Source organism: Bubalus bubalis, chromosome 2, assembly GCF_019923935.1.
Source record: "Bubalus bubalis isolate 160015118507 breed Murrah chromosome 2, NDDB_SH_1, whole genome shotgun sequence".
Classification (NCBI taxonomy): Eukaryota; Metazoa; Chordata; class Mammalia; order Artiodactyla; family Bovidae; genus Bubalus; species Bubalus bubalis.
Genome location: NC_059158.1, coordinates 34,115,785 through 34,139,389, shown reverse-complemented (window position 1 = coordinate 34,139,389; position 23,605 = coordinate 34,115,785). Strand labels below are relative to the sequence as shown.

General features: G+C 54.2%; 2 protein-coding genes and 1 long non-coding RNA gene across 8 annotated transcripts; 2 read left to right on the top strand and 1 right to left on the bottom strand.

Moving 5' to 3' along the window:
* Positions 1 to 1,637: 1,637 nt before the first annotated feature.
* LOC123329776 lies at positions 1,638 to 3,748 on the bottom strand. The gene is made up of 2 exons (XR_006545324.1): positions 3,397 to 3,748; positions 1,638 to 1,950 (listed from the first exon to the last, which is right to left on the bottom strand). It is a non-coding gene; the product is annotated as an uncharacterized LOC123329776 (long non-coding RNA).
* On the top strand, positions 2,776 to 9,999 carry MYMX (myomixer, myoblast fusion factor). Of its 4 annotated transcripts, none has more exons than XM_025269144.3 (4): positions 2,776 to 2,928; positions 3,792 to 3,956; positions 8,034 to 8,233; positions 9,210 to 9,999. In XM_025269144.3, the coding sequence occupies exon 4, from the start codon at positions 9,268 to 9,270 to the stop codon at positions 9,520 to 9,522; it is 255 nt and encodes an 84-aa protein (XP_025124929.2). In that variant the 5' UTR covers positions 2,776 to 2,928; positions 3,792 to 3,956; positions 8,034 to 8,233; positions 9,210 to 9,267; the 3' UTR covers positions 9,523 to 9,999. The 4 variants fall into 4 exon arrangements, with proteins under 4 accessions (XP_025124929.2, XP_025124938.2, XP_025124935.2 ...); XM_025269150.3 differs by having other exon boundaries at positions 2,781 to 2,906; XM_025269153.3 differs by lacking the exon at positions 3,792 to 3,956 and having other exon boundaries at positions 2,777 to 2,928.
* A 3,864-nt stretch (positions 10,000 to 13,863) lies between these two features.
* On the top strand, positions 13,864 to 23,605 carry SLC29A1 (solute carrier family 29 member 1 (Augustine blood group)). 3 transcript variants are annotated; one of them, XM_025269140.3, is made up of 14 exons: positions 13,864 to 13,974; positions 16,204 to 16,313; positions 17,529 to 17,611; positions 19,489 to 19,570; positions 19,685 to 19,887; positions 19,993 to 20,132; positions 20,357 to 20,491; positions 20,583 to 20,680; positions 20,819 to 20,897; positions 21,322 to 21,419; positions 21,644 to 21,752; positions 22,004 to 22,089; positions 22,469 to 22,668; positions 22,988 to 23,605. In XM_025269140.3, the coding sequence occupies exons 3-14, from the start codon at positions 17,583 to 17,585 to the stop codon at positions 23,097 to 23,099; spliced, it is 1,371 nt and encodes a 456-aa protein (XP_025124925.1). In that variant the 5' UTR covers positions 13,864 to 13,974; positions 16,204 to 16,313; positions 17,529 to 17,582; the 3' UTR covers positions 23,100 to 23,605. The 3 variants fall into 3 exon arrangements, with proteins under 3 accessions (XP_025124925.1, XP_006069361.2, XP_025124922.1); XM_006069299.4 differs by lacking the exon at positions 16,204 to 16,313 and having other exon boundaries at positions 13,871 to 13,974; XM_025269137.3 differs by lacking the exon at positions 13,864 to 13,974 and having other exon boundaries at positions 16,198 to 16,329.

The following is a 23,605-nucleotide window of genomic DNA, read 5'->3' as shown; positions in this document are numbered from 1 at the left end:
ATCTGTGTTTGGAGATTTCTCTGGTAGCCCAGTGGTTAAGGCTCCAAGCTCCCAATGCAGGGGACCTGTGTTCGATTCCTGGTCCAGAAACTAGATCTCACATCCTGCAGTGAAGATCAAAGATCCTATCTGCCGCATCTAAGACTCCGCACAGTCAAATAAGTAAATAAATAAATATGTTTTTAAACGTGGTTGTTTTCTCCATGAGGGTCTTGTTCCATCTTTGTTAGATTGGTTCCCAGGGCCTGTGGGGTTTATGGCTGGCTTTCCCCCATCCCCCAGCCCCACATCACTATGCCAGGTGCCTCCTTCCTTACCCGTTTGGTCCACGCCCTCCCCGCCCAGATCCAGGGAGCAGCTGTCTACTCCAACAGCTGACTGTCTGTGAGACATTGCCGAGTGCACAGGGCTCCCACCTCCCACCTCTGGGCCTGTCAGCTGAGTCTGGGGAGAGGTACAGCTGTTTCGGCAGGGACAATGAGTTGCATTCTATACAGGCTCCTCTCTGAGCTTCCGTCCCCCAGTCTGGAGCAACTGTTCTTGTGGGTAGGGAAGGGCCCCACCTGTCAGCTCTAGCTACTCTTTCGGGCAACATCCAACTCCCTGATCCCTTTTCTTCATGTCTTCCACTCACCCTACCCCACCCCTTTCCACCCCACATGCAGAATCTAGCTCGCTGAATAGGGATCAAAACTGTGCTCCCTACACGGGCAGCAAAGACGCTTAACCTCCAGGGAAAGTCCCTTCTGAATGTCCTATGAGCCTGTCTCTCGTGTGTGTCTTATGGGCTGATTGCCTGTTCATGGCTCTGTCATTGCCTGAAACTGGTGGGCACAGGAAAGGTGGTCTTGGAAACGGATCATCCCTCTCTCACCTTGGAGGATTGGCTGTTCCCACAGCATTCTCTCAGTTGTCACCAAGTTCAGGTCTCAAATCCTCACAGTGGCCCCAATTAGGTAGATTAGTGATTACTGTTGCAGGCAGAGAGGTGCTGCGATGAGTGATAAGGCTGGGACTCAACCCCTTCCCAGTGACACGTCCTATACTTGGCTGGCCCCCGCACCTGCTCCTGGCACCCGCTCCCCTCGGCACTCGCTGCCCTCGGTGAGGCCTCTCTGGCCTCTTTTCAGCATCCTTGCTTGGGGGTTGACATCGCTGTCAATGGCCCACCGGCTACAGCCCAGTGCTGACTACCCCCAGGGATGATGACCCTGGAACACGGCAGAACCAGAATCCAGGCCTCCATGGCTTCTTCAAGTGATAACTGAGCCCCAGCACCCACTGTCAGTGGCTGTTCATGGGTGTCAGGGTGTCTCGTACCAGGCCTTCAAGGAGCAACCTGTCGGGCTGGCCGTAGACACAGGATGTCCTGGGAGGGACAACGCAAAATGATGGAAAAAAGGACGTTCTTTTTTTTTTTTTAATTGCAGTATAGTTGATTTACAGTGTGTGTGTTGATTTCTGCTGTACAGCAAAGTGATTCAGTTATACATATATATTTTCTTTTTCCTATTATTTTCCATTAATGTTTATCATAGGATGTTGAATACAGCTCCCTGTGCTATACAGTAGGGCCCTGTTGTTTATTCATCTTATATATAACAGTTTGTGTCTACAAATCCCCAACTCCCAATCAGGCAGGAAAATGTTATTTATTGAACACCTTCTAAAAGACAAGCTCTGGACATCTCCCATCTCTTGATCCTGCCTGAGGCAGATTACATGATGATTACCACTGTAGGGAGGAGGACCGCCACGCAGCACAACGGCAAGAAGTCGCTCACACCCCCAGTTGGCCTCGCGCAGTATGCTTGGTCATCCAGAGCAGCACTGAGAGGGCCCCAGAGCCGGAGGGTAAATCCAGATTGGAGTGACCATCGAAAGCACTCTTCACAGGTCTGTCTGGGTCCTCGCAGAATGACTGGCAGGGTGGTACAAGGCTCTGAAGCCCTAGATGGAGACAGCAGACAGGGGTGGGAGTAGCAGAAGGCCCAGTGCTTCTAGGTCTCGTGAGAACCCATTAGCTCTATTCCCAGCTCTCACCACTGAAATGGTTTGCCCATGTCCTTGTCGGTCATGCTATTGACTCTTGATGTGTGTGTCCTGTGTCCTCAGCACCGCATACATGCTTGCTGTTGACATGAATGGCCCAATTAAATGATGTCTATGTGGGCTTCCCTGGTGGCTCAGTGGTAAAGAATCCGCCTGCTAATGCAGGCGATGTGAGTTTGATCCCTGGTCCAGGAAGATCCCACATGCCTTGGAGCAACTAAGCCCGTGCACCACAACTATGGAGCCTGTGCTCTGCAGCCTGTGCTCTAGAACCCGGGAACCTCAACTGCTGAAGCCCGTGAACCCTAAAGACTGTGCTCAGCAACAAGAGAAGCTACTGAAATGAGAAGACTGCACACTGCGAGGAGAAAGTAGCCCCTGCTCATCATAACGGAGAAAAACCCATGCAGCAACTAAAACCTGGCACAGCCAATAGATAAATACATAAATAAAGAAAATTATATAAAAAAATGATGTCTATGTATGAGGGGAGGGGGTCCCCAGGACATTTCTGAGAAGCCTGTAGATCGGGGAAAACCACTGAAAGAACCTCAGGGGTCATTTATGACTCAGCCTACAGGCCTTACCTTCACAAGTTGGCACCCAAATACATCATTTTTTAAATTGACTTTGAGAAACAGGAGTTTGGGCCAGTTTCCTCCCCTGCCAGCAGAGGACTTGGGGCAGAGGTCAAGAGCCACACACGCAGGATCCATTACACAAAGCTAAATCAGTAACTAGAAGGAACTGCTCCCTGGCAGCTCTGTTGCCAGAAGAGATGGTTATCTTTCCAGGAAAGGCTGAGGAAATCCTTTTCTGCCTTGAGGAAGACCACTTGGTGGGATTAATCCCAGGTGAAAGTGGGAAGGAGATGAAGTGAGTTAATCCCAAGAGGGGGTGAGGGGTAGAGAATGAACTGAAGCCAGATCCAGGCGCTGGACACAGCTGCGGCCCTTCCCCACTTCCCTTCCCAACCCTCTCTGGGGTTTCCCATTGTTACTGGAGACAACATTCTGTTTCTTTACCTGTCTCACTGTCCCAGGCCCCTGGAGCCCCTGTCTGCTGGGGACAGGGAAAGGACAGAGGTCCAGCCCCAGGCCCAGGATCCAAGGATCTCACTGTTGGATGTTTGGTGACTGTTTTATGTGGGAGAATTAGAGTCTAAACTGTTACTAGTTCCTTAGCCCAACAGCTCTTCTTTGTTCCTACATCTTCACATTTCCCAATCATGAACTCTTGAGTCAACATTTTACTTAAAAAGACAAGGACACGGGGGCTTGTCCACGGTTTCAGAGGATCTCACATCTGTGTACACTGAGTTGGGAGGGATGGATCGTGACTTACCCAAGGTCACAGCAATTGTAGATCTGGATCAGTGCGTGGTGGGACCTCTAAGGTTCCCTGGAGATTACATACTTTGGCAGATCCCAGAGGGAACCTACTTCCCCTCCCCTGGGCTCACCGAGGTCAGTTCCTCCCCTCCGAGTGGCTCTTTCCAGCTGACTGTGGCTCGCAGGGGTTCTGCACACATCCTAGAAATGTGTTCAGATTCACAGAGCTCTGGGGCTCAATAGCACAGGCTCTGCAGCAAGCAGGCCTGGATTTGGAGCCCTTGACAGAATATATACTTATTTATTCTTACAAGAAATATTTTTTGCTGAGCACTGGGAACAGAGCAGCAGACAAAACAGACATAAGTCCCTACTCTCATGGAGTTTACATTCTAGTTTACATTCTAGGACACAGACAGCAAGATAAGAAAGGAGGATATACAGTTTGTCAGAAGGATTTGCTGAGGAGGTCAGTAAAGCAAAAGAGAGGATGGCCAGAAGACAGGATGGAGTGGAGTGAATGTCCTGTTAAATAGAGTGGATGCATAACCCTTGAACCAAGATTTAAAAGAGGTGAGGAATGGAACCATATGGATGCCTGAATATAGTGCCTTGTAGGCAGGAGCAATGGTAGGTGCAAAGGCCCTGAGGCAAAAACATGTCTGGCACAGTTAAGGAGCAGCAGGAAGCCAGTACGGCTGCCACAGAGAGAGAGGCAAGGACTAGAACTTGGAAGCCAGGGCCTCGGAGGTCACAGTTAAAGCCTTTGGCTTTAATTCTTAATGAAAAGGGAGTCATTGGACAGTTTAAGCAGAAAAAGGACAGGCTCTAACTCATGTTTTAGAAGGATCACCCTGGTCACTGTATGGAAAAGAGAAACAAGAACACCAGTTAGAAGGCTATTATAATAATTCAAGTGAAAGATAACAAACAGAGCCCTCAGGATTTACTACTGTGGGTGGTGAATTGAGATAAGACAGAAGTCAAGGATAACTTTCAGGATTTTGGTCAGAGTAAACAGAAAGAGGAAGTTGCCTCTTACAGATATGGGAGAGCCTGGAGGAGAGGCAGGTCTTGGTGGGGTGACCAGGCCATTTATCTGCTGTGTGATCTGGGGTAACCCGTCTAAATGTCAGTTTCCTTATCTGTACAAAGATCATAATAGTCATTTCCCTGAAGAGCAATGGTGAAAATTGAGTGAGATCATGAACTCCTTGCCTGCTCCTTGGAAGAAAAGCAATGACAAGCCTAGACAACATATTAAAAAGCAGAGATATTACTTTGCCTACAAGGGCCCGTATAGTCAAAGCTATTGTTTTTCCAGCAGTCGGAAATGAGAGCAGGAAACGAGATGAATGGATATGATCAGATCAGTTGCTCAGTCATGTCCGACTCTTTGTGACCCCATGAATCGCAGCACGCCAGGCCTCCCTGTCCATCACGAACTCCCGGAGTTCACTGGGACTCACGTCCATCGAGTCAGTGATGCCATCCAGCCATCTCATCCTCTGTCGTCCCCTTCTCCTCTTGCCCCCAAACCCTCCCAGCATCAGAGTCTTCTCCAATGAGTCAACTCTTCGCATGCGGTGGCCAAAGTACTGGAGTTTCAGCTTTAGCATCATTCCTTCCAAAGAAATCCCAGGGCTGATCTCCTTCAGAATGGACTGGTTGGATCTCCCTGCAGTCCAAGGCACTCTCAAGAGTCTTTTCCAACACCACAGTTCAAAAGCATCAATTCTTCGGCGCTCAGCCTTCTTCACAGTCCAACTCTCACATCCATACATGACCACAGGAAAAACCACAGCCTTGACTAGATGAACCTTTGTTGGCAAAGTAATGTCTCTGCTTTTGAATATGCTATCTAGGTTGGTCATAACTTTCCTTCCAAGGAGTAAGCATCTTTTAATTTCATGGCTGCAGTCACCATCTGCAGTGATTTTGGAGCCCAGAAAAATAGTCTGACACTGTTTCCACTGTTTCCCCATCTATTTCCCGTGAAGTGATGGGACCAGATGCCATGATCTTCGTTTTCTGAATGTTGAGCTTTAAGCCAACTTTTTCACTCTCCACTTTCACTTTCATCAAGAGGCTTTTTAGTTCCTCTTCACTTTCTGCCATAAGGGTGGTGTCATCTGCATATCTGAGGTTATTGATATTTCTCCTGGCAATCTTGATTCCAACTTGTGTTTCTTCCAGTCCAGCATTTCTCATGATGTACTCTGCATAGAAGTTAAATAAGCAGGGTGACAATATACAGCCTTGACGTACTCCTTTTCCTATTTGGAACCAGTCTGTTGTTCCATGTCCAGTTTTAACTGTTGCTTCCTGACCTGCATACAAATTTCTCAAGAGGCAGATCAGGTGGTCTGGTATTCCCATCTCTTTCAGAATTGTCCACAGTTTATTGTGATCCACACAGTCAAAGGCTTTGGCATAGTCAATAAAGCAGAAAGAGATGCTTTTCTGGAACTCTCTTGCTTTCTCCATGATCCACCAGATGTTAGCAATTTGATCTCTGGTTCCTCTGCCTTTTCTAAAACCAGCTTGAACATCAGGAAGTTCACGGTTCACATATTGCTGAAGCCTGGCTTGGAGAATTTTGAGCATTACTTTACTAGCGTGTGAGATGAGTGCAATTGTGTGGTAGTTTGAGCATTCTTTGGCATTGCCTTTCTTTGGGATTGGAATGAAAACTGACCTTTTCCAGTCCTGTGGCCACTGCTGAGTTTTCCAAATTTGCTGGCATATTGAGTGCAGCACTTTCACAGCATCATCTTTCAGGATTTGGAATAGCTCAACTGGAATTCCATCACCTCCACTAGCTTTGTTCGTAGTGATGCTTTCTAAGGCCCACTTGACTTTACATTCCAGGATGTCTGGCTCTAGGTCAGTGATCACACCATCGTGATTATCTGGGTCGTGAAGATCTTTTTTGTACAGTTCTTCTGTGTATTCTTGCCATCTCTTCTTAATATCTTCTGCTTCTGTTAGGTCCATACCATTTCTGTCCTTTATCGAGCCCATCTTTGCATGAAATATTCCTTTGGTATCTCTGATTTTCTTGAAGAGATCCCTAGTCTTTCCCATTCTGTTGTTTTCCTCTATTTCTTTGCATTGATCGCTGAAAAAGGCTTTCTTATCTCTTCTTGCTATTCTTTGGAACTCTGCATTCAGATGTTTATATTTTTCCTTTTCTCCTTTGCTTTTCGCTTCTCTTCTTTTCACAGCTATTTGTAAGGCCTCCCCAGACAGCCATTTTGCTTTTTTGCATTTCTTTTCCATGGGGATGGTCTTGATCCCTGTCTCCTGTACAATGTCATGAACCTCATTCCATAGTTCATCAGGCACTCTATCTATCAGATCTAGTCCCTTAAATCTATTTTTCACTTCCACTGTATAATCATAAGGGATTTGACTTAGGTCATACCTGAATGGTCTAGTGGTTTTCCCTACTTTCTTCAATTTAAGTCTGAATTTGGCAATAAGGAGTTCATGGTCTGAGCCACAGTCAGCTCCTGGTCTTGTTTTTGCTGACTGTATAGAGCTTCTCCATCTTTGGCTGCAAAGAATATAATCAATCTGATTTCGGTGTTGACCATCTAGTGATGTCCATGTATAGAGTCTTCTCTTGTGTTGTTGGAAGAGGGTGTTTGTTATGACCAGTGCATTTTCTTGGCAAAACATATGAGAGCAGGACAATTAAAAAGGCTGAGCACTGAAGAATTGATGCCTTTGAACTGTGGTGCTGGAGAAGTCTCTTGAGAGTCCCTTGGACAGTAAGATCAAACCAATCAATCCTAAAGGAAATCAATCCTGAATATTCATTGGAAGGACTGATGCTGAAGCTCTAATACCTTGGCCACGTAATGCGAAAAGCCAGCTCATTGGAAAAGACCCTGATAATGGGAAAAAGTTGAGGGTGGAGGAGAAAGGGGCAAGAGAAGATGAGATGGTTGGATGGCATCACCAACTCAATGGACATGAGTTTGAGCAAACTCCAGGAGATGATGAAGGACAGGGAAGCCTGGCATGCTGCAGTCCATGGGGTCACAAAGAGTCAGACACAACTGAGTGACTGAAAAACAACAAAATGAACTCACAGGCGTGACACACACATGTACTCAATACATGTCCCAACCGTAGTCCAGGGAAGACACTGACCAGCACAACTCCTCTGGAAGGGACAGGAAGGCACAGGAAGGAAAGGAAGACCACATTTATACATCTGTACTCTAGCTGTCCCCCACTCCTTGCTTCCTCTGGGTAGAAGGAGGACAGACCTTATTGACAAAACTGAAAGTTTTCTGTCTTCAAGGTTGTTGATGGTGGAGACGTGGAGATCATGATGATGCTAATGGTGGGTGGTGACAGGTTGATAAACGATCATATTCCCATGTCCTTATTCTACAAAACACTTTCATGGCCATTATCTCATCTGAGTCCATCAAGGCAGAAATTATACCAATTTTAGGAAGTAGAAGAATGAGGTATTTATCTTATGTACTATTTAAAAATTTTTTTATTTTATATTGGAGTATAGTTGATTAAGAATATTGTCTTAGTTTTGGTTGTACAGCAAAGTGTATACCTGAATATATATATACGTATACATATACAAAAAAATTCTTTTTCAATTTTTTTCCCATTTAGGTTATTATGGAGCATTGAGTAGAGTTTCCTGTGCTATACAGCGGATGGTTGTTGGCTATCTATTTCAAATATAGCAATGTGCACGTCAGTATGAGGTATTTAAAAACAAAATAAAACAAATCTGGACCGTCTCTACCTGGCTATCTCATGGAACTCCATTTAACCTTCCAGAGAAAAATGTGGAGAGGGTCCTGACATGGGTATGCCTCTTCCCATCCCTGAGTGGGAGTTCCACCCAGCTGTGTCCAGCTATGATATGGACTCTGACCCCACTTCTCCACTCCCCAGGAGACAGCCCACAATGCCTGCCCCAGTCCTATTCTCTGTCTGGGCCGCCCTGAGCATGCCCGGTGTGTGGGTTGCAGCCTTATTACTTCTGAGGTTTGGGTCGGTGGGTCTCATACATTGTCCCATTCCAGTTATTCCTCCCAATTATTGAGGTAACAGATAAGGAGCCTGGAACCTAGAAGAATCACTGTGCCTCAGATCACACCATTAGAAAGTGCAGTCTGGGTCTAGACTCTGAGGTCTGCATCCGGTAGTAGGAGAAATTACTGCATCTCTTCTTCCAGCCCAGCTGCCCCCTCCCTTCACCTATCAGATACCAGAACACAGTTGTCTCTCCCTAAGCTGTTCTGGGTGGGGCTGAGCTGGGTGGGGCAGCCCTGTGTAGTGTACAGTGAAGATGTGGCCCCTACAGGCAAATTCAGCCAGACATTGATGCAGAGCAGCAGTTCTGACTGGTGAGAGCTGCTGCCCATGGGTGGGGGTGGGGAACTGGGAGGGAAGGAAGTGTCAGGTCTGGTTGGATCAAGGTTGAAAAGAGAACTTAGAATTGTCTAGGGAAGAATTCCTGCTGGATTGAGGGAGAGGGGTTAGGGAATGCCAGGTGACTGAGGGTGTGCAGGAGAGGGTGACTGACGGAAGGGAGGATTCCAGGGACAGTAGGAGCCCCAGAGGCTGGGAATGGCAAGCTGGAGGTCCCAGAGCGGGCTTCACTCTTGCCTTGACTCCGTCTCCATCCGCGCTATGATGAGAATCCTCCGGCCCCAGCCACCCTTTCCAGAGAAAGGGCTTCCAGAAAGCTAAAACGACCCATGAACTGAGATCTGGGGGCTGGCGGGTGTAAACTGAAGCAGGAGTCTACTCCTGCCCACCTCCTTGTGTCTTTGCCAGGTGAGAAGGGAGCAGAAAGGAGAGCCTGGAGTCTGGATCGCCTTGCAAGTTGCCAGCCATGCCCACTCCTCTGCTTCCGCTGCTGCTCCGCACGCTGTTGGCCCGCCTGCTGCTGCCCGCTGCCCGCCTGGCCCGCCAGCACCTCCTGCCCCTGCTGCGCCGGCTGGCCCGCCGCCTGGGCTCCCAGGATTTGCGAGAGGCTTTGCTGGGCTGTCTGTTGTTCGTCCTCAGTCAGAGACGCCCGCCGGACGCCGGGGAGGCTTCCAGAGTGGCCCGCCTGGAGAGGAGGGGGAGGCTAGCCTCCCAAAAATGAGCCCATGAATCCTGGTAGCAGCTGTGCCCCCTAAAATGCTTTATTTCGGAATAAGACAGTCCTGGCCCCATCACTGACTGCAGCCTGCCCAGTGGACAGAAGACGTGGTGGGGGACTGAGCATGAGAGGGGTCCAGCTAGGACGTGCCCCCCACCTCCCAGCAGAAAGGATTGGAGGGATCCTCTGTTTCCAGAAAACAGATCACCGTCCCTTCCTCCCAGCATTCTTCCCAAGAACTTGCCTCTGGTGGGAGGGGTACTGATACTCCTCCTCTACCCCCACCCCCAGGCAAATGGAGAGAGGAGGTCCAATGAGGGACAATGCTTAACCCTGGGACAATGGACAATTCGGCTAATCCAGACTGTCTCTGGTTTGAGATTTCCCAAATAATAAGAACTTGGTTCCCTACTAGGGAGTTAGTCCTGCCCCCAAAGCCCAGTATGCAATAGGGGCTCAATAAATATTTGTTACCTTTAATTCTTAGGATGCCTTTGACAGTCCTGTCACACTCCTGCACTGCAGGACGGTCGAAACTGTCCAGAGACGGGTGGGGGAACACCTCAAGCCTTCCTTTTGCTACCTCTGTTATTGTCCCTCTCAGTCCCAATGCCCTGGAAGCTGTTTCTCTTTCTAACTTGAATGTCTCACACTGGGAGTCAGCAGTCTTGGGTCTTGCTGGCAGCTCAGGGTAAGGAGGTTAATGTCCTCCGGCGAGTGTGAACACTCTTCTTAGCTAGTGGTGAGGGAAGAGGGAGATTTGTTTTTGGAGGGACCCTGTGGGCAGCAACCCCCTCCCCCCCAGAAGCGGACTAGAGATGCATACCCCTGAGGGGTACTCTGCCCAGGATGGGATCTAGGGGGCACAGGGTAATCTGAGGAATTCACCTCTTCATTTCTCCTCTCCAGTGGGAGGCCCCTGGAGGGATCTCAAACAAGAATTGTCAGAGGCATTTTGCAAACCTGCCTCCAGATACTTTGCTTACTATTCTCCTGCAACGCTCCCCCCTCCTACCCGCCTCCACCCAGCCCTGGGCTTCCGGTTCAAGGCGGTAAAGTGAGGACCACAGGCGACAAGCCCCTTGCAGGACCCTCATCCTGTCTGCACACCCCATCAGAAGGCTGGCCTGGGGGAAAGACTCCAGATCAGAGCTGTGGGCCCCCAAGCCGGCCCCGCGGGGCTTTGCGCCAGGCCCTGCTTCCCTACACCCGGACACCATCTGCTTCCTCCAGGGGTCATCAAAAGCCAGTGCACGTGCTCGCACCCCCCACCCCCCGCCGCCCACTCAGAAAGGTGGCCTGGGGGAGGGGCGGGATGAAGGGGATTCGAACCCCTGGTCCCTTCCAAGGCCCCGGGCGCCTTATTTATTCAGCCCGCTCCAGGCTTCTCCTCCCTCTGGCCTCCCGGAGAGCTCCTCTCTTGGGAGTCTGCAACCGTGCGCGGGGCGGACGCCGGGGTAGTGCGTTGCAGCCCCTTCCCCGCCCGGTGGCACAGACGGGTCAGACCCGGAGTGGTCTGCAGTTTCCGGCCATGGCGACGACACCAGTCCCGCATGGAGGAGGCCAAACGGGAACCAGGGGCCAACTGGCCCGGGAACTTCCGTCCCCGATCCCCGACACCGGAGGCCCCCTGGGAAGTCCCAGCAGGTGCGCGGGGCAGCAAAGGCGGGCAGCGGCGAGGGGGGCGGGGCAGCGGTGGGGGGCGGGGCCTGCTGTTTCCCCGGCGGGCGGGGCGGGGCGGGGCGGAGAACGGAGTGGGCAGGGCTATCGTGGATGGGTGGGTGGAAATTAACGGAGTTTGCATCTGCGGTTTCTGGCGGAGGTCATTTCCCCAGACTTTAGAGGCCGTGGTGAGATAACTGCCCTCCCCTAATCACTTGCAGATGTGTCCAGGGTCAGAGAATTCGGAGCAAAGGATGAGGCAGATGTCTGAGATATGAAGCTGGAAAACCAAGTTCAGTCTTCTTGAACCCTGACCCCCTTACACACCCAGTAAGGAAAGTGAGGGACTTGAGGTATCTTACTGAAAGGGCTTGATTCTGTCTTCATCTTAGCTGATATTTTGTTCGTCATGGATTTTTGTTTCTTGCATTCACTTTGATTTAAAAAAAAAATATATATATATATATATATATATTGTATTAAAACATTATCCGGATTCTGGAATATTTGAGCTCCCCTTAAATATTGTACCTCAGACAAGTTGCCTCTTTGGCCTCTCTCTGGCCCCAGCCCTGCCACAAGGCCATGGAGATACACTCACAAACACAACTGAGAACATACAGTCATGAGCCACGTTGGCGACAAAGTGCAGAGCCAAGCAAACACAGCAAACACAGATGGAGGCAGGGCTAGGAAGAGATAGGACTGTGTGTGTGTGAGGTGATGAGGCACCCTTGGGGCCTGGAAGGGGGAGGAGGGAGTCACAGGTCACAGCCTCACAGAGGCACGGGATCGGGTGGGGATGGGGGTGCAGCTAGATCAGCGCTTCACACCCTACTCCTGTACCCGGGACCTGAGGGACCCAAAAGATTGGGCAGCGAATGACAAGCACTGGCCTAGTGGGCACAGGCCACTGTGAATTGGGCTCTGAGGCTGTCCAGCAGAGGGCCCTGGCCCTCAGCAACCATCCCTGCATAGAGAGGTGGTGCTGGAGGGGTGTGGGTGCTGGCTGGGGGCCCAGGCAAGGAGAGTGCCAGACAGGCTTCTGTCCAGCAATAACAGCCCTGCCTGTTGACATCTACTAGCAGGCTAGGCTTCAGCGGGGGTGGGGAGGAGAACCAGCCTTCCCCTGTCTGGTCTGGGACCCTCACCACTTCCTCCCAATCTCTTTACGCTTACAGCCCCCTTTGCACACAGCTGCAGCCACTGGCTACCAGCCTGGCTATTGATGCCGGATCCATTTGGCCACTAAAGCCTGCCACCCCCACAGGCTCAGAGACGGGAAATGAGGATGCGGAGAGAGACAGGGGCCAAGAAAAAGGGGAGAGGAGGGCCTGGAGAGGTAGAGAGAGGCTGGACAAACACAGGGTAGGAGTGCAGTGGGGGAGACCCAGACATGAAGCTGCCCTCAAGCTGTGGGGCAGTGCCTAGAAAAACACTACTCATACCCCTCTTCCTGCCCTCTGCTGGTTAAGGCCAGGGGCTGACTGTGTGTCATGTCTCTGTGGGTCCCTGAGCCAGTAGGCTGGCAACAGCTCTTCCGAGTATCTTGGGTTGAATCCACCGATCAGTCCTAAGAAGAAAAATTACCCTTTGCCTCAAAGCCCAGTCTGTTCACTGGAGAGAGGGTGTGACTCTCCCTTATCCCTATGATGTTAGTACTGCTAATTGTTAATTAGTGTCTGTGACTTTCTCCAGGGTAAAGGCCTCTTGGGTAATTGGGTTAAGAGAGTGGGACTGGACTGGATTTTCTGTCCTCAGCATCTCTCTAGCCTTTCGATTGTCCCCCTGTACTGAAGGCTGCTGCAGGAGCAGTGATTCCCCTGTCCCCCCAGATTTACTGACCAACCCAAAAGGAGGGAATCCTTCCTCCTTCCTTGCAGGTACAGGAAGGACCAATCATCCCTCAGCGTGCCCACCCTCTTCCTCCTCAGACTGGGAGGATGTGGGGCTCAGCAAAGCTTCCTGATACTCCCTGAGTATCAGGATTACAGATTCACTCAGGATGTAAGGCTTTTCCTGTTCCCAGAAGTGCCTTAGCTTTTCCAAAGTTCTGGATTTAGAAAGGGTGAATCATGAGAGGGCTACGGTAGGGCTGCCACCCCACCCCCAACATTCTCCTCCACCCCCTACACACATATCTCTCTAAAGTGTGAGCGGATCTGTAAGTGTTAGAGGTGGGAAAACCCTGGTCACACATCATACTGATTCGGTCAGAGGGATGCCCCGGCATGGGAACTGAGAGGATAATTCCAAACGAAGAAAGTGACACTGAAAAGGGAAGGGGGCGCTGGAAGGAAAAATGTGCGGTGTGAGAGTGGTGTATGTAGGAGGCAGCTTCGCGAGCCATAATGGAACATTTGAGACGGTGTTTGGACCGGGCGGTGGTGGGGGTAGGGGGCTCCGGATCTGCCTGAGCAGGATTGTCGCTGGGAGAGTCCCGAGACGGCCGTGTAGGAGTTTGTGTAACCCCAGCGAGGAGACCAGGGATACACTCCGTGATGGGGCAGCGTTTGGCGGGGCAGGGGCCCCAGAAGTCCAGTCTATAGAAATAGTACAAAGTGTGGGCCAGTCAGGTACGGGGTCTCGGGTTTGGGGGTCCCTCGTGGCTCTGGGCTGACGTGCGGGGGGCGGGGCGGGGGCGGGGCCGCGGCGAGCTAGGGGGAGCGGACGTGGGCGGGGGCGCGCCGGGGCGGGGCAAGCGGAGGGCGGGTTTGAATGTGCTCGCGCGGGCGCGGGAAGCTGCCCGGGAGAGCGCGCAGACCTCCACGCGGGAGGACTCCTTCCCAGCAGGTGCTGCCCGTGGGGTGGGAGGGGATCGGGAAACGGCGCGGGGGCCGGGGGTCGCCGGGGCGGAAGGCGCGCCGCTTTTGCCTGCTGCCACTCGGGCAGGGAGGTTGGGCCTGGCAGCTGCGCCGCCGGGACTGGGGGCTGCCGGGTGGGGCCCCCGTGCGGAGCCGCGTGGCACGTGGCGCGCCGGGGCCCGGGCGTAGGGTTACTGTGCGGGGACCTGGACCCCAGCAGGCGGGGACGACCTGGCTACCGGGCCTGGAACCGCCTGTCGCCGAGCTGACCTCCCCAAGAGGCAGGCGAGTTGAAGGTTAATCTCGTCGTTGGTACCGGAGAGTGGCCGCACCGTTAACTGCTCCGGGTGCGGGGAATAGCCAGGAGAGCACGCGGAATAGAGATGGAGGCGCTGCCTCTTTACCCGGCCTCTTATTGGCCGAACCCTTGTACCTGGCCTCCCTCCTTCCTTTCCTGGGCGCGTCCTCGTTTATTCCCAGAGAGAACACCTTTGCTTCACCTAAAAGGACGTCCCAGATTTTCTTCCCAGGGGAGAGCTGTGGTGGATGAAGGCTGCTTCCACCCCTGCCCCTCACCCCTGTTGGGGCCACTCCTTTGCCCGTTCCTCTCGGTCACGGTCACCTCCAGATCCTCTTGCCTTGCCTTCCTGCCTGTGTGAGCTCTCTGCCAGGATGTGTGTGTAATGGGGTGGGGGAGCACCTTACACCCGACACAAGTCAGACTGGAGATGACCTGACCCCCACCTTATATTTTAACCCCTTAGTTGGAGTAGAGTTACTCCACCTCCCAGTATATGAGGCTGGCTGGGAAGCTGCCTTTAAACCTCCCTCCCCTCCCCGGAAGGAGCCTAGAGTAAACTTCACATTGAGTTTTGAATTCCAACTCACTCTTTCGCTAGCTCTGTTGCCTTAGGCAAATGATTCAACCATTCTGAACTTCAGCTGTCCTCATCTGTTCAATGGAGACAATCTATATGAGTTTATGGTGGTTGTGAAGGCAGCCAAGGGCCAGAGAGGGTATCTGCAGGTGGTGGCTGCCCCATATGGGATCCGTCGAAGTGGTGAATTTGATGCTACCACAGAGATGTCTCTAGAAGCTGGCGTGGGTGAGAGGTGTTGGGGGCCAGGGGGCCAGGGAGGTGCCGTTTGGTGGCTGCTATCAGGGCCCCATCTGGGCAGGCCAGGGCATGGCTGGAGGGAAACCAGATGTTCTGAACTGGTATCAAATCCCTGATTGGGCCAAGGCAGACAAAAGCCAAAGGGGTGACTGATCTTCAGGGTGTGGGCAGGAGGAGTGGGCTGCCCCTGCAGTTGAGTTGTGCTCAGGGCTGGGGTTGGAGACAGCAGAGAGTAGGGGTGTAGCTGACGGGGGTAGGGGGGATGGGGGAGGGTGGGGCTGGGGGCGGTGAAGAGGAGGGCCAGAGGGCAGAAAGGAATACTCCTGAGCCTAAAACAGATTTTCCTGAGAAAGAGGAGATACTTGGTCCGCCACCCCAGTCTCCACCTGTGTTGAAACTGTACCTGCTCTTTACTACCTGGAATCTTGCCTGTGGGTAGAGAACAGGGTTGGCCGAAGTGAGAAGCTGGGGTTTCCCTCCTTCTACCTAAGAGAAAACATGAGTCTCTCACCTCCTCTGCCCACCCCCCAGAGTAGAGCCCTCTCACTGCCCGCCCCCCCATCCTTCTAGAAAATGTAAAAACTGTCGTTCACCAGTCTCCCAAGTGCCTAGAACATTGCCTGGCTGGCATGCAGGGGTCCTAGGTAAATATCTGTGGAAAGGAAGGAAGAGTGAAAGAAGCTGTCTGCCTCCTTCTGGGGTGTCTGGGTCTGCCTCTCCCCTCCCTGTGCTATCATCGTCCAGATGTGGTTGGGGGAGGAGGGGAGGAAGGCCTTTGGAGAGGCTGGAGTTGACGCAGGGAGGGGTGGAGAGGAATTTTGGGGAGGAGCAGAAAGGCCTGTCCAGGTCCTTTCTCAGAGTCCCCAGGGCTGTCCATCTCAGGCTGGGGCCTGGAGTACTGGCTGTACCTGGGAGTTGACCCACCCCCTCAGCTCCCCTGCTGAGACTGCTGGTGGGAGATAAGGGCTGGGTTTTATCTCCCTGGCTGTGTTAGTTGAGAAGGCTTCTCAGAATGGAGGTGCTGCGTCCCTCGGCAGGACCTGGGGGGTTCTCTGCCGATACGCCCGCTGCCGCAATTTTCACTCTGGACCCTTATTCAGAAGGAGCCCATGGACAAGACCTGCCACCTGCCTCTGAGCTAGGACCACCTCCCACAGACCGCCCGGGCCCCCTCTGCCCCGACCCTTCTGCTGGCAAGTCTGGGCATCCAGTGAGTGCTGGTCCAGGTGGGCAAGGAAGCCAGTCCTCACCCAGAACGGCAGAGCTGGTTCCAGAGCTCGCACCAGAGCTGGCACGTGGGGGACAGGCCCGCCCACCCCTGCCTGGCTTTCCATGCCATCCAAGGGAAAGCTGGTTCCTCTCCTAGTTCCAGGGGGCCACGCTCCCCCCACCCCCCCACCCCCCACCCCTCCTGAGCAGGGAGCGAGGAAGGGGTACGAAGTGAGGAGGCTGGGGACTGGGCAGGCCCGCGCTCCCATCCCTCCATCTTGCCTCCAACTTTGCTCTCAGAAAGGGGAAGAAGCCAGGGGCCTGGGAATGAGTCAGAGAGAAACCCAGTGGGGGTGGGGAGGGGGAGATGGGATGTCCCCAGGGGTCAAGGAAGCGGCTATGTCCCCAAACACATCCTAAAGTGTTTGCCTGGAAAATGGGCCAGGAACCAGGAAGCCCCTGAGCATTGGCTGGAAAGGATGGTTAAGGTGCCACCCACAGAGAGGCTGGCATCTGGGGTGCCTGCAGTGGGGACAGGCTCTCCAGAGCCCGCCCTAGCCATGAGCCCAAGGGCTCCTCTGGAAAGCCCAGAGAGATCAGAGGGAGAGCCCCAGGGAAGGAGGCTGCCCTGGGAGGGAGGCAGGCAGGCAGGCCGGCCTCTCTGGCTGGCCTGGTCATCACGCCTGAGGCTGCTGCTGCTGCTGCAGATCTGTTTGTTTTGCGTTCTCCTCCCGCCCTCCCTCTTCCCCCTTATCCCTTTACTGTTTCCCTCCTCTTTCCCCACTTCCATCGTTGTCACTGTCCCTGACCCCTCTTATCCTCTCATGACCCCCCTCATGCCTTTGCCTGTTTTTTTCCCTCCCTCTCAGCCATACTTCCTCCTCCTCCTCCTTGCCTGCTCTCTACCCGCCCCTGTTTTCCTGCTCACAGACAGCCTCGGCTGCTGGATAAAAATAGCGGAGGCAGTGGCCAGGCCAGGCCGGGAGCCAGGTAGCGTCTGAGCAGGCAGGGGGGCTCAGCAGGACCGGCCCAAGGGGGTCAAAAGGAGCAGCCTTGAGAGGCAGGGGCAGGAGCGGGGCCTTCGGGACCCTACAGCCTGCCCGCTCTGTCTGCCCGGCCCTCTTCACCCACCTGCCTGCCCACCCCCACCAAGTGTCTGAAGAGGCCTGTAGGGAAGCAGGGCCACGACCGGGCCTCACACTGCTTCTGCCCCCAGCGAGCACCGGAGGGAAGAAGCTGTCAGCCAGGCATAACCAAGACTGCCATCACCATGACAACCAGTCACCAGCCTCAGGACAGGTACCGGGGAGGGAGACCTGGGCTGCGGATCCAGGGGAGTGGGAATGGGTCTTCATGGGGGACTGGGTGCTGTATCCTTTGGGATTTGGGATTGCCACTGACGATGAGCCTTCCAGTCAGGTAGCACGAGTCACATTTGCATCAGGGGGTCCTGCTTGTCGTGGCTGGGTGCTGAGAGCAGTGTCTCCAGGGAGGCCCAGGGTGGTGGTGGCGGCCCCTCCCTGGCCTGTTGGAGTTCCCAGTGTTGCTCTTCGGCAGCTTCCGGCTCCTCCAGCCAGCAGCGTGGGGAGATATTTGGCAGCACCCCTCATTCCCAGGCTGGCCATCGGACAGAGCTGGCCTTGGCCTCAGATGACTTTGGCCCGCCCTGGTCCTCGCTCTGACCTCCCTCTCACTTCCCCACCTCCGGAGCCTAGGACTTCCGTCCAGTTAGACCCACAGCTGTGGCCATGCGTGTGTGTTCTGGGGGAAGAGACCGTAGCTGGATTCAAGTTCTTCCAGGAGTCTAGACCCCAAGAAAGTTGATGAAGCCGTGCCTGGTGCCCAAAACATCTTTCCATCGCAGTCCCACAGCCCCGTCCCCTGCTTATCCCAGCCCTCTGTGCCGAAGACCACTTCTGGCTGTGGGATCTTAGGCACTTAGCTTTCTCTCTCTGGGACTGCCTCCCACTTGTGAAGCAGAGGTGAGGTTTATTTGGATGGGAGGGAATTTAAGGAGACATAGTAAGTACAGGCCCTAGGGGTTGTTTGGTTGGATCCCTCCTGGTGTCCTTCGTTCCCAGGCTGCCTGCCACCCCATCCTAGCACCCCCGTTCCGGTGGCAGCCCTCTGTGAACCCCTCTGCCTTCTCCAGTGGCCCCACACTGGGTCCCTATCCTGTGGGCCCATGGCTGAGAGTTGCTCCTTTCATTTGGGCCTCTGAATCCAGGCCTCACCTCTCTTCCTCAGGGTGGGGACTATAGGAGGGAGGTGGGAGGGGGCTGCAGTTGTCAGGACTCAGACCTGCCCACCTGGGATGCCCACCCAGGCCCCCACCCTGTGGGGCCAGGCCCCGCTGTCTGGCCTGACCAGTCTCCTCATTGCCCTGGGCTTGTCCCTGCCAGCTCTGTGAAGACAGCAGGTGTGGACAGTGGGGAAAGTATGGCAGACACATTTGGGGACCACAGGGCTGCCTGGGAGGAGCTGTCCCATCCCAGACAGGCCCCGAGGTGTAGGGCTTGGGGCAAGTGAATGTCCTGACCCAGGCTGGGAGGCTCTTATTTACAGTCTGGAGCCCAGATGACATCTCGTGGCCCATCCCTCCCGGCCTTCTATGTGGTGCAACCTACAAAGCTGGTTCTGTCTGGGCCAGGAAAAAACAGCTCCCTCGCTTCTTAGCTGTCCCAAGACACCCGCATCCCTGTCCTCCTAGATCCAGAATGGTCTGGGAGTTTCCTGACCTCAGATTCCTCTTTGGGAAGCCACACAGCCCTGCCCAGACAGTGTAATCACTTCCAGCCTGCCCAGCGGGGGTAGAAGACTTGGGTTTTGCTTTCTCACTCACCCGCCCACCCCACCCCCAGCCTTTAGCAAGATTTCCAAAACCACCTGCGGATGTGTGGGTCACATCGGTTCCCAAGCCTGCAGGGTCCCCTGAGTCTTTGGGACTGAGAACCAAGATCCTTCTGGCCATGCCCTTCGGTCCTTTGTCCCTGGTCCCTCTCCCTCTCGGGACTCATCTGTGCCCTTTCCCCATCCCAGGCCACCTCCTCCTCTGTTATGTTCTGCGCCCTGGGACAGCTGGAGAGATGGAAGGGGGTGGGGCTGCCCCAGGTTTGATTTGGGAAGGAAGGTGGGATGGTGGGTCACCTGGCCCCACTTTCCTCTCCCATCCCCAGGTACAAAGCCGTCTGGCTTATCTTCTTCATACTGGGTCTGGGGACGCTGCTGCCCTGGAATTTCTTCATGACAGCCACTAAGGTGAGATGTGGGAATGGGCTCCCAGGGGCTCATCCACGGGGCATTTAGGGCCTGGATACGCGCTTGTAGGCACAGGGCGAAAGGTGCCAACACTCCTCTTTGCAACCCTCACAGTATTTCACAAACCGCCTGGACATGTCCCAGAATATGTCCTTGGGCCCTGCTGAAGTAAGCAAGGACATCCAGGCCTCGGCCAGCCCCCTGGCACCCTCGCCAGAACGGACTCATCTCAGCACCATCTTCAACAACGTCATGACCTTATGTGCCATGGTGCCTCTGCTGATCTTCACCTGCCTCAACTCCTTCCTGCATCAGAGGTGAGCCCCCAGGCCCCCACCCTGACCCCTTCGGTGCCTCCTGCCCTTCCTGGGCTGGGCCCCCAGCTTCACCACCCATCTCTGCCACCACCTCCTCTCCGACAGGATCCCCCAGTCTGTGCGGATCCTGGGCGGCCTGATAGCCATCCTGTTGGTGTTCCTGATCACTGCCATCCTGGTGAAGGTGCCCCTACACGCGCTGTCCTTCTTCGTCATCACCATGCTCAAGATCATGCTCATTAACTGTAAGCGGGGCTGGGTGGGGACCTGGGCAGAAGTCCCACGGTTGGTCAGAGAGGAATCTTTTCCTCGCTCTGGGTGGTGAGGATTCAAGAGCCTGAGCAGGAGTAGGAGCGCGAAGAAAAGGGCTGCTCAGCCTCAGGACTTACTGGGAGTCAAGCAGGAATTGCCAAGACCCCACGACCAACCCGGCTACCCTGTCCCTTCTGCTGTCCCCCCTGTTGCACAGCTTTCGGCGCCATCCTGCAGGGCAGTCTGTTTGGCCTGGCTGGCCTCCTGCCCGCCAGCTACACGGCCCCCATCATGAGTGGCCAGGGCTTGGCAGGCTTCTTCGCCTCCGTGGCCATGATCTGCGCCATCGCCAGTAAGTCCTGCCATCTGCCTGCCTGTCGCCCTGGTGGTTGCAGGGAGGGGGGACAGGGCCGGCCTCTGATCGCTGACACCCTCCGCCCCAGGTGGCTCTGAGCTGTCGGAAAGTGCCTTCGGCTATTTTATCACAGCCTGTGGAGTTATCATTTTGACCATCATCTGTTATCTGGGCCTGCCACGGCTGGTGAGCACTCGAACCCCAGGTTTGGAGTTCTTGGCAGGGAGAGAGGGGGTCCAGGGCTCCAGACCAAGGGGACGAAACCTGTGGGAGGGAGAAGCTCTGGAGATTCTGCATCTGAATCCACCTTCCTTCCCTTGATAGGAATTCTACCGCTATTACCGGCAGCTCAAGCTCGAAGGGCCCGGGGAGCAGGAGACCAAGCTGGACCTCATTAGTAAAGGTCCGAAGAACCTGAGGAAGCTGGGGTGGAGGGTGGCTGCTCAGCAGGGGGGCAGCATGAGCTGGGGGCAAGAATGAGCCTCCTGCAGTGATGCCAGAGGGATGGGGGGGTAACACCAGTAATCGAGGGCTGGGCTAGAGAAGCTGGGGGAGATCCTGGGAGGCCTTGAATGCAACTGGGAAGCAATTATGGATTTTTGGGCAGGGCATGACCTGACCTGAGACTCCTGGGAGAGGTCCGGACCCAAAGGACTTGGGCAGCGGGGGTTGGAGGCCATCTGGGCTAAGTCTTGGGTGGAGCTGTGCACTGGTTTAAGGGGGTGTCCACCCCCAGCTGACCCCAGCCCTTTTGGGGATTGTGTCATTTCCTGTTGCTCTGTTTCTCCTACAACTTGAAGACCCTCTCACCACCTGTCACCCCCCAGGAGAGGAATCAAAAGCAGGCCAAGAGGAGACCGGATTCTCGGCCCCCAGCTCTCAGCCCGCCAAGGAAAGCCACTCTGTCCGCACTATCCTCAAAAGTGTATGTGGGGCTGGGGCATCCTGCCTTCTACCCCTCCCTTTCTTCCCTTTTTTCTGATTCTTTCCCACCCCATACTCATCTCCTCCCTTTCTGACTGGAGACTGGCCACTTTCCTGGATTTTCCTGCATGTATGTGTGCGGGCATGTATGTATATTGGGGAATCTTGATTCTTTAATGATGTACAAGCACCATGAAGACACAGACCAGGGTCCCTTTCCTCCAGATCTTAGTCCCGGCTTTCTCCGTCTGCTTCGTCTTCACCATCACCATTGGGATATTTCCTGCCGTGACAGCTGAGGTTGAGTCCACCATCGCGGGCACCAGCGCCTGGAGTGAGGAAACCACGGGTTCCCAGGATGGGGAAGGACAGGGGCTTGGGAGCAAGGCTAGGAGCCTGGGAGAGGGGAGCCTGGGCTGTCGCCTCTGCAGCCAGGCTCTGCTGGCCCACTCACCCTTCCCCGGCCTGGAAGCATCTTCTCCGTTTCACAGCTGGGAAAGCAAAGTCCCAGTGAGAGTCAGGGTTGCTAGATCCTGCCTTTCTTGGACCCACTAACCCTCTCCTGATCTACTCTTTGTCTTCCAGAGGCCTACTTCATTCCCGTGTCCTGCTTCTTGACTTTCAATGTCTTTGACTGGCTGGGCCGGAGCCTAACAGCCATCACTATGTGGGTAAGTGAAGGAGGGTCACCAAGCCCTGCGAGATGGGAGTCCAGACTGAGACACCCAGGGAGGAACCAAGAAAGTACGGTGGAAAGGGGACCGTGCTTTTTTAAAAAACTGAGACATAATCTATGTATAGTAAGGTGTACAAGTTGTAGAGGTACAGTTTAATGACCACACACATAAACATACACACACCCCTGATGACCACCACCCAGGTCACGCTGTAGCACATGGCCAGAAGAAGGCTCTATCTACCATGGCCACTCCCGATCAGTACCCTACAAGGGTAACTAGGCTTGGAGGTTTCAATTCAGATCCTGAGGGCCTCCGAATGGAGCCCCGGGGGCTGGCCCAGCCTGACTGCGGCATGGCCTGGTCCCCGCAGCCTGGGAAGGACAGCTACTGGCTGCCGAGTCTGGTACTGGCCCGATTGGCCTTCGTGCCCCTGCTGCTGCTGTGTAACGTCCAGCCCCGCCGCAATCTGCCAGTGGTCTTTGAGCACGACTCCTGGTTCATCATCTTCATGGCTGCCTTCGCCTTCTCCAATGGCTACCTTGCCAGTCTCTGCATGTGCTTTGGGCCCAAGTGAGTGGGGAGTATGGTGGCCTCGGATGGGGTCTAGTGCTCCAGCTGGGGACCCTCAGCAGAGGGAGAGTGGGCGGAAGGAGACTCCTGATCGAGGAGCTCAGGATTTCCAGGCTAAGAGAGGAGCCCACTGACCCTCGGGGCCCAGGTAATGGGAGGGGAGGAGGGGCTCCCAGGGAAAGGTAGAGACAGCCTCAGTACACACCCCCTCACCAAGAGGGAGAGGAAGACAAGTGGGCCAGCAAAATGAGATGCTCTGGGTTGGGCAGGGGACTGGCGTCAGGGACGTCCTAAGGTCGGCTCGTCCTCCCTCCTTTAGGAAAGTGAAGCCGGCTGAGGCGGAGACAGCTGGAGCCATCATGGCCTTCTTTCTGTCTCTGGGCCTGGCCCTGGGGGCCGTCTTCTCCTTCCTGTTCCGGGCAATCGTGTGACCGCGGCTGGATGGCAGGATGGCACCGGCTGCCTACTCCTGCCTTCCCCTTTGGGGGTGGGCAGGGGTCCTCTGGAGGTTTTCTTGTCTAGCCATCTTCTGCTTGCTCATGGCCTATGCTGGGCCTGGCATCCAGGCCCCGAAGAGACAGCCTCTGTGGATGAACATGGGGACACTGTGGGCTGGAGGGTCAGAGTCAAGGGAGGGGATGCAGTCTCTTGGCCCTGACCAATGCCTGCCCGGGCAGGGGTTCCTAGGCTCAGAGAGTGAGTTGTGTGTCTTGTATGTCTGCCTGTACCAAGGGTGGCCGGGGGCCAGGACTGCTTGTTCTGAAGTCTAATCTGGTATTTCTGCAGCCCCCTTCTCCCCATGTGCCTCTTCCCCCCACCTCTCCATGTTCCTACCCATCATGAACCCTGTACATTTGCCATTTTACTGCCTTTTTTTATACTCAAACCAGGTGCCTTCGAAGCCTGATTAAATAAACTTTTTTTTTTCCTCCCTGGT

Excerpts from the sequence above, each read along its gene's own strand:
- MYMX (XM_025269144.3), top strand. The coding sequence starts at position 9,268 with ATGCCCACTCCTCTGCTTCCGCTGCTGCTCCGCACGCTGTTGGCCCGC.
- SLC29A1 (XM_006069299.4), top strand. The coding sequence starts at position 13,900 with ATGTGCTCGCGCGGGCGCGGGAAGCTGCCCGGGAGAGCGCGCAGACCT. Across the intron at positions 20,492-20,582 it reads CATGATCTGCGCCATCGCCA|GTGGCTCTGAGCTGTCGGAA; the intron begins GTAAGTCCTGCC and ends CCTCCGCCCCAG. Across the intron at positions 20,681-20,818 it reads ATCTGGGCCTGCCACGGCTG|GAATTCTACCGCTATTACCG; the intron begins GTGAGCACTCGA and ends TTCCCTTGATAG.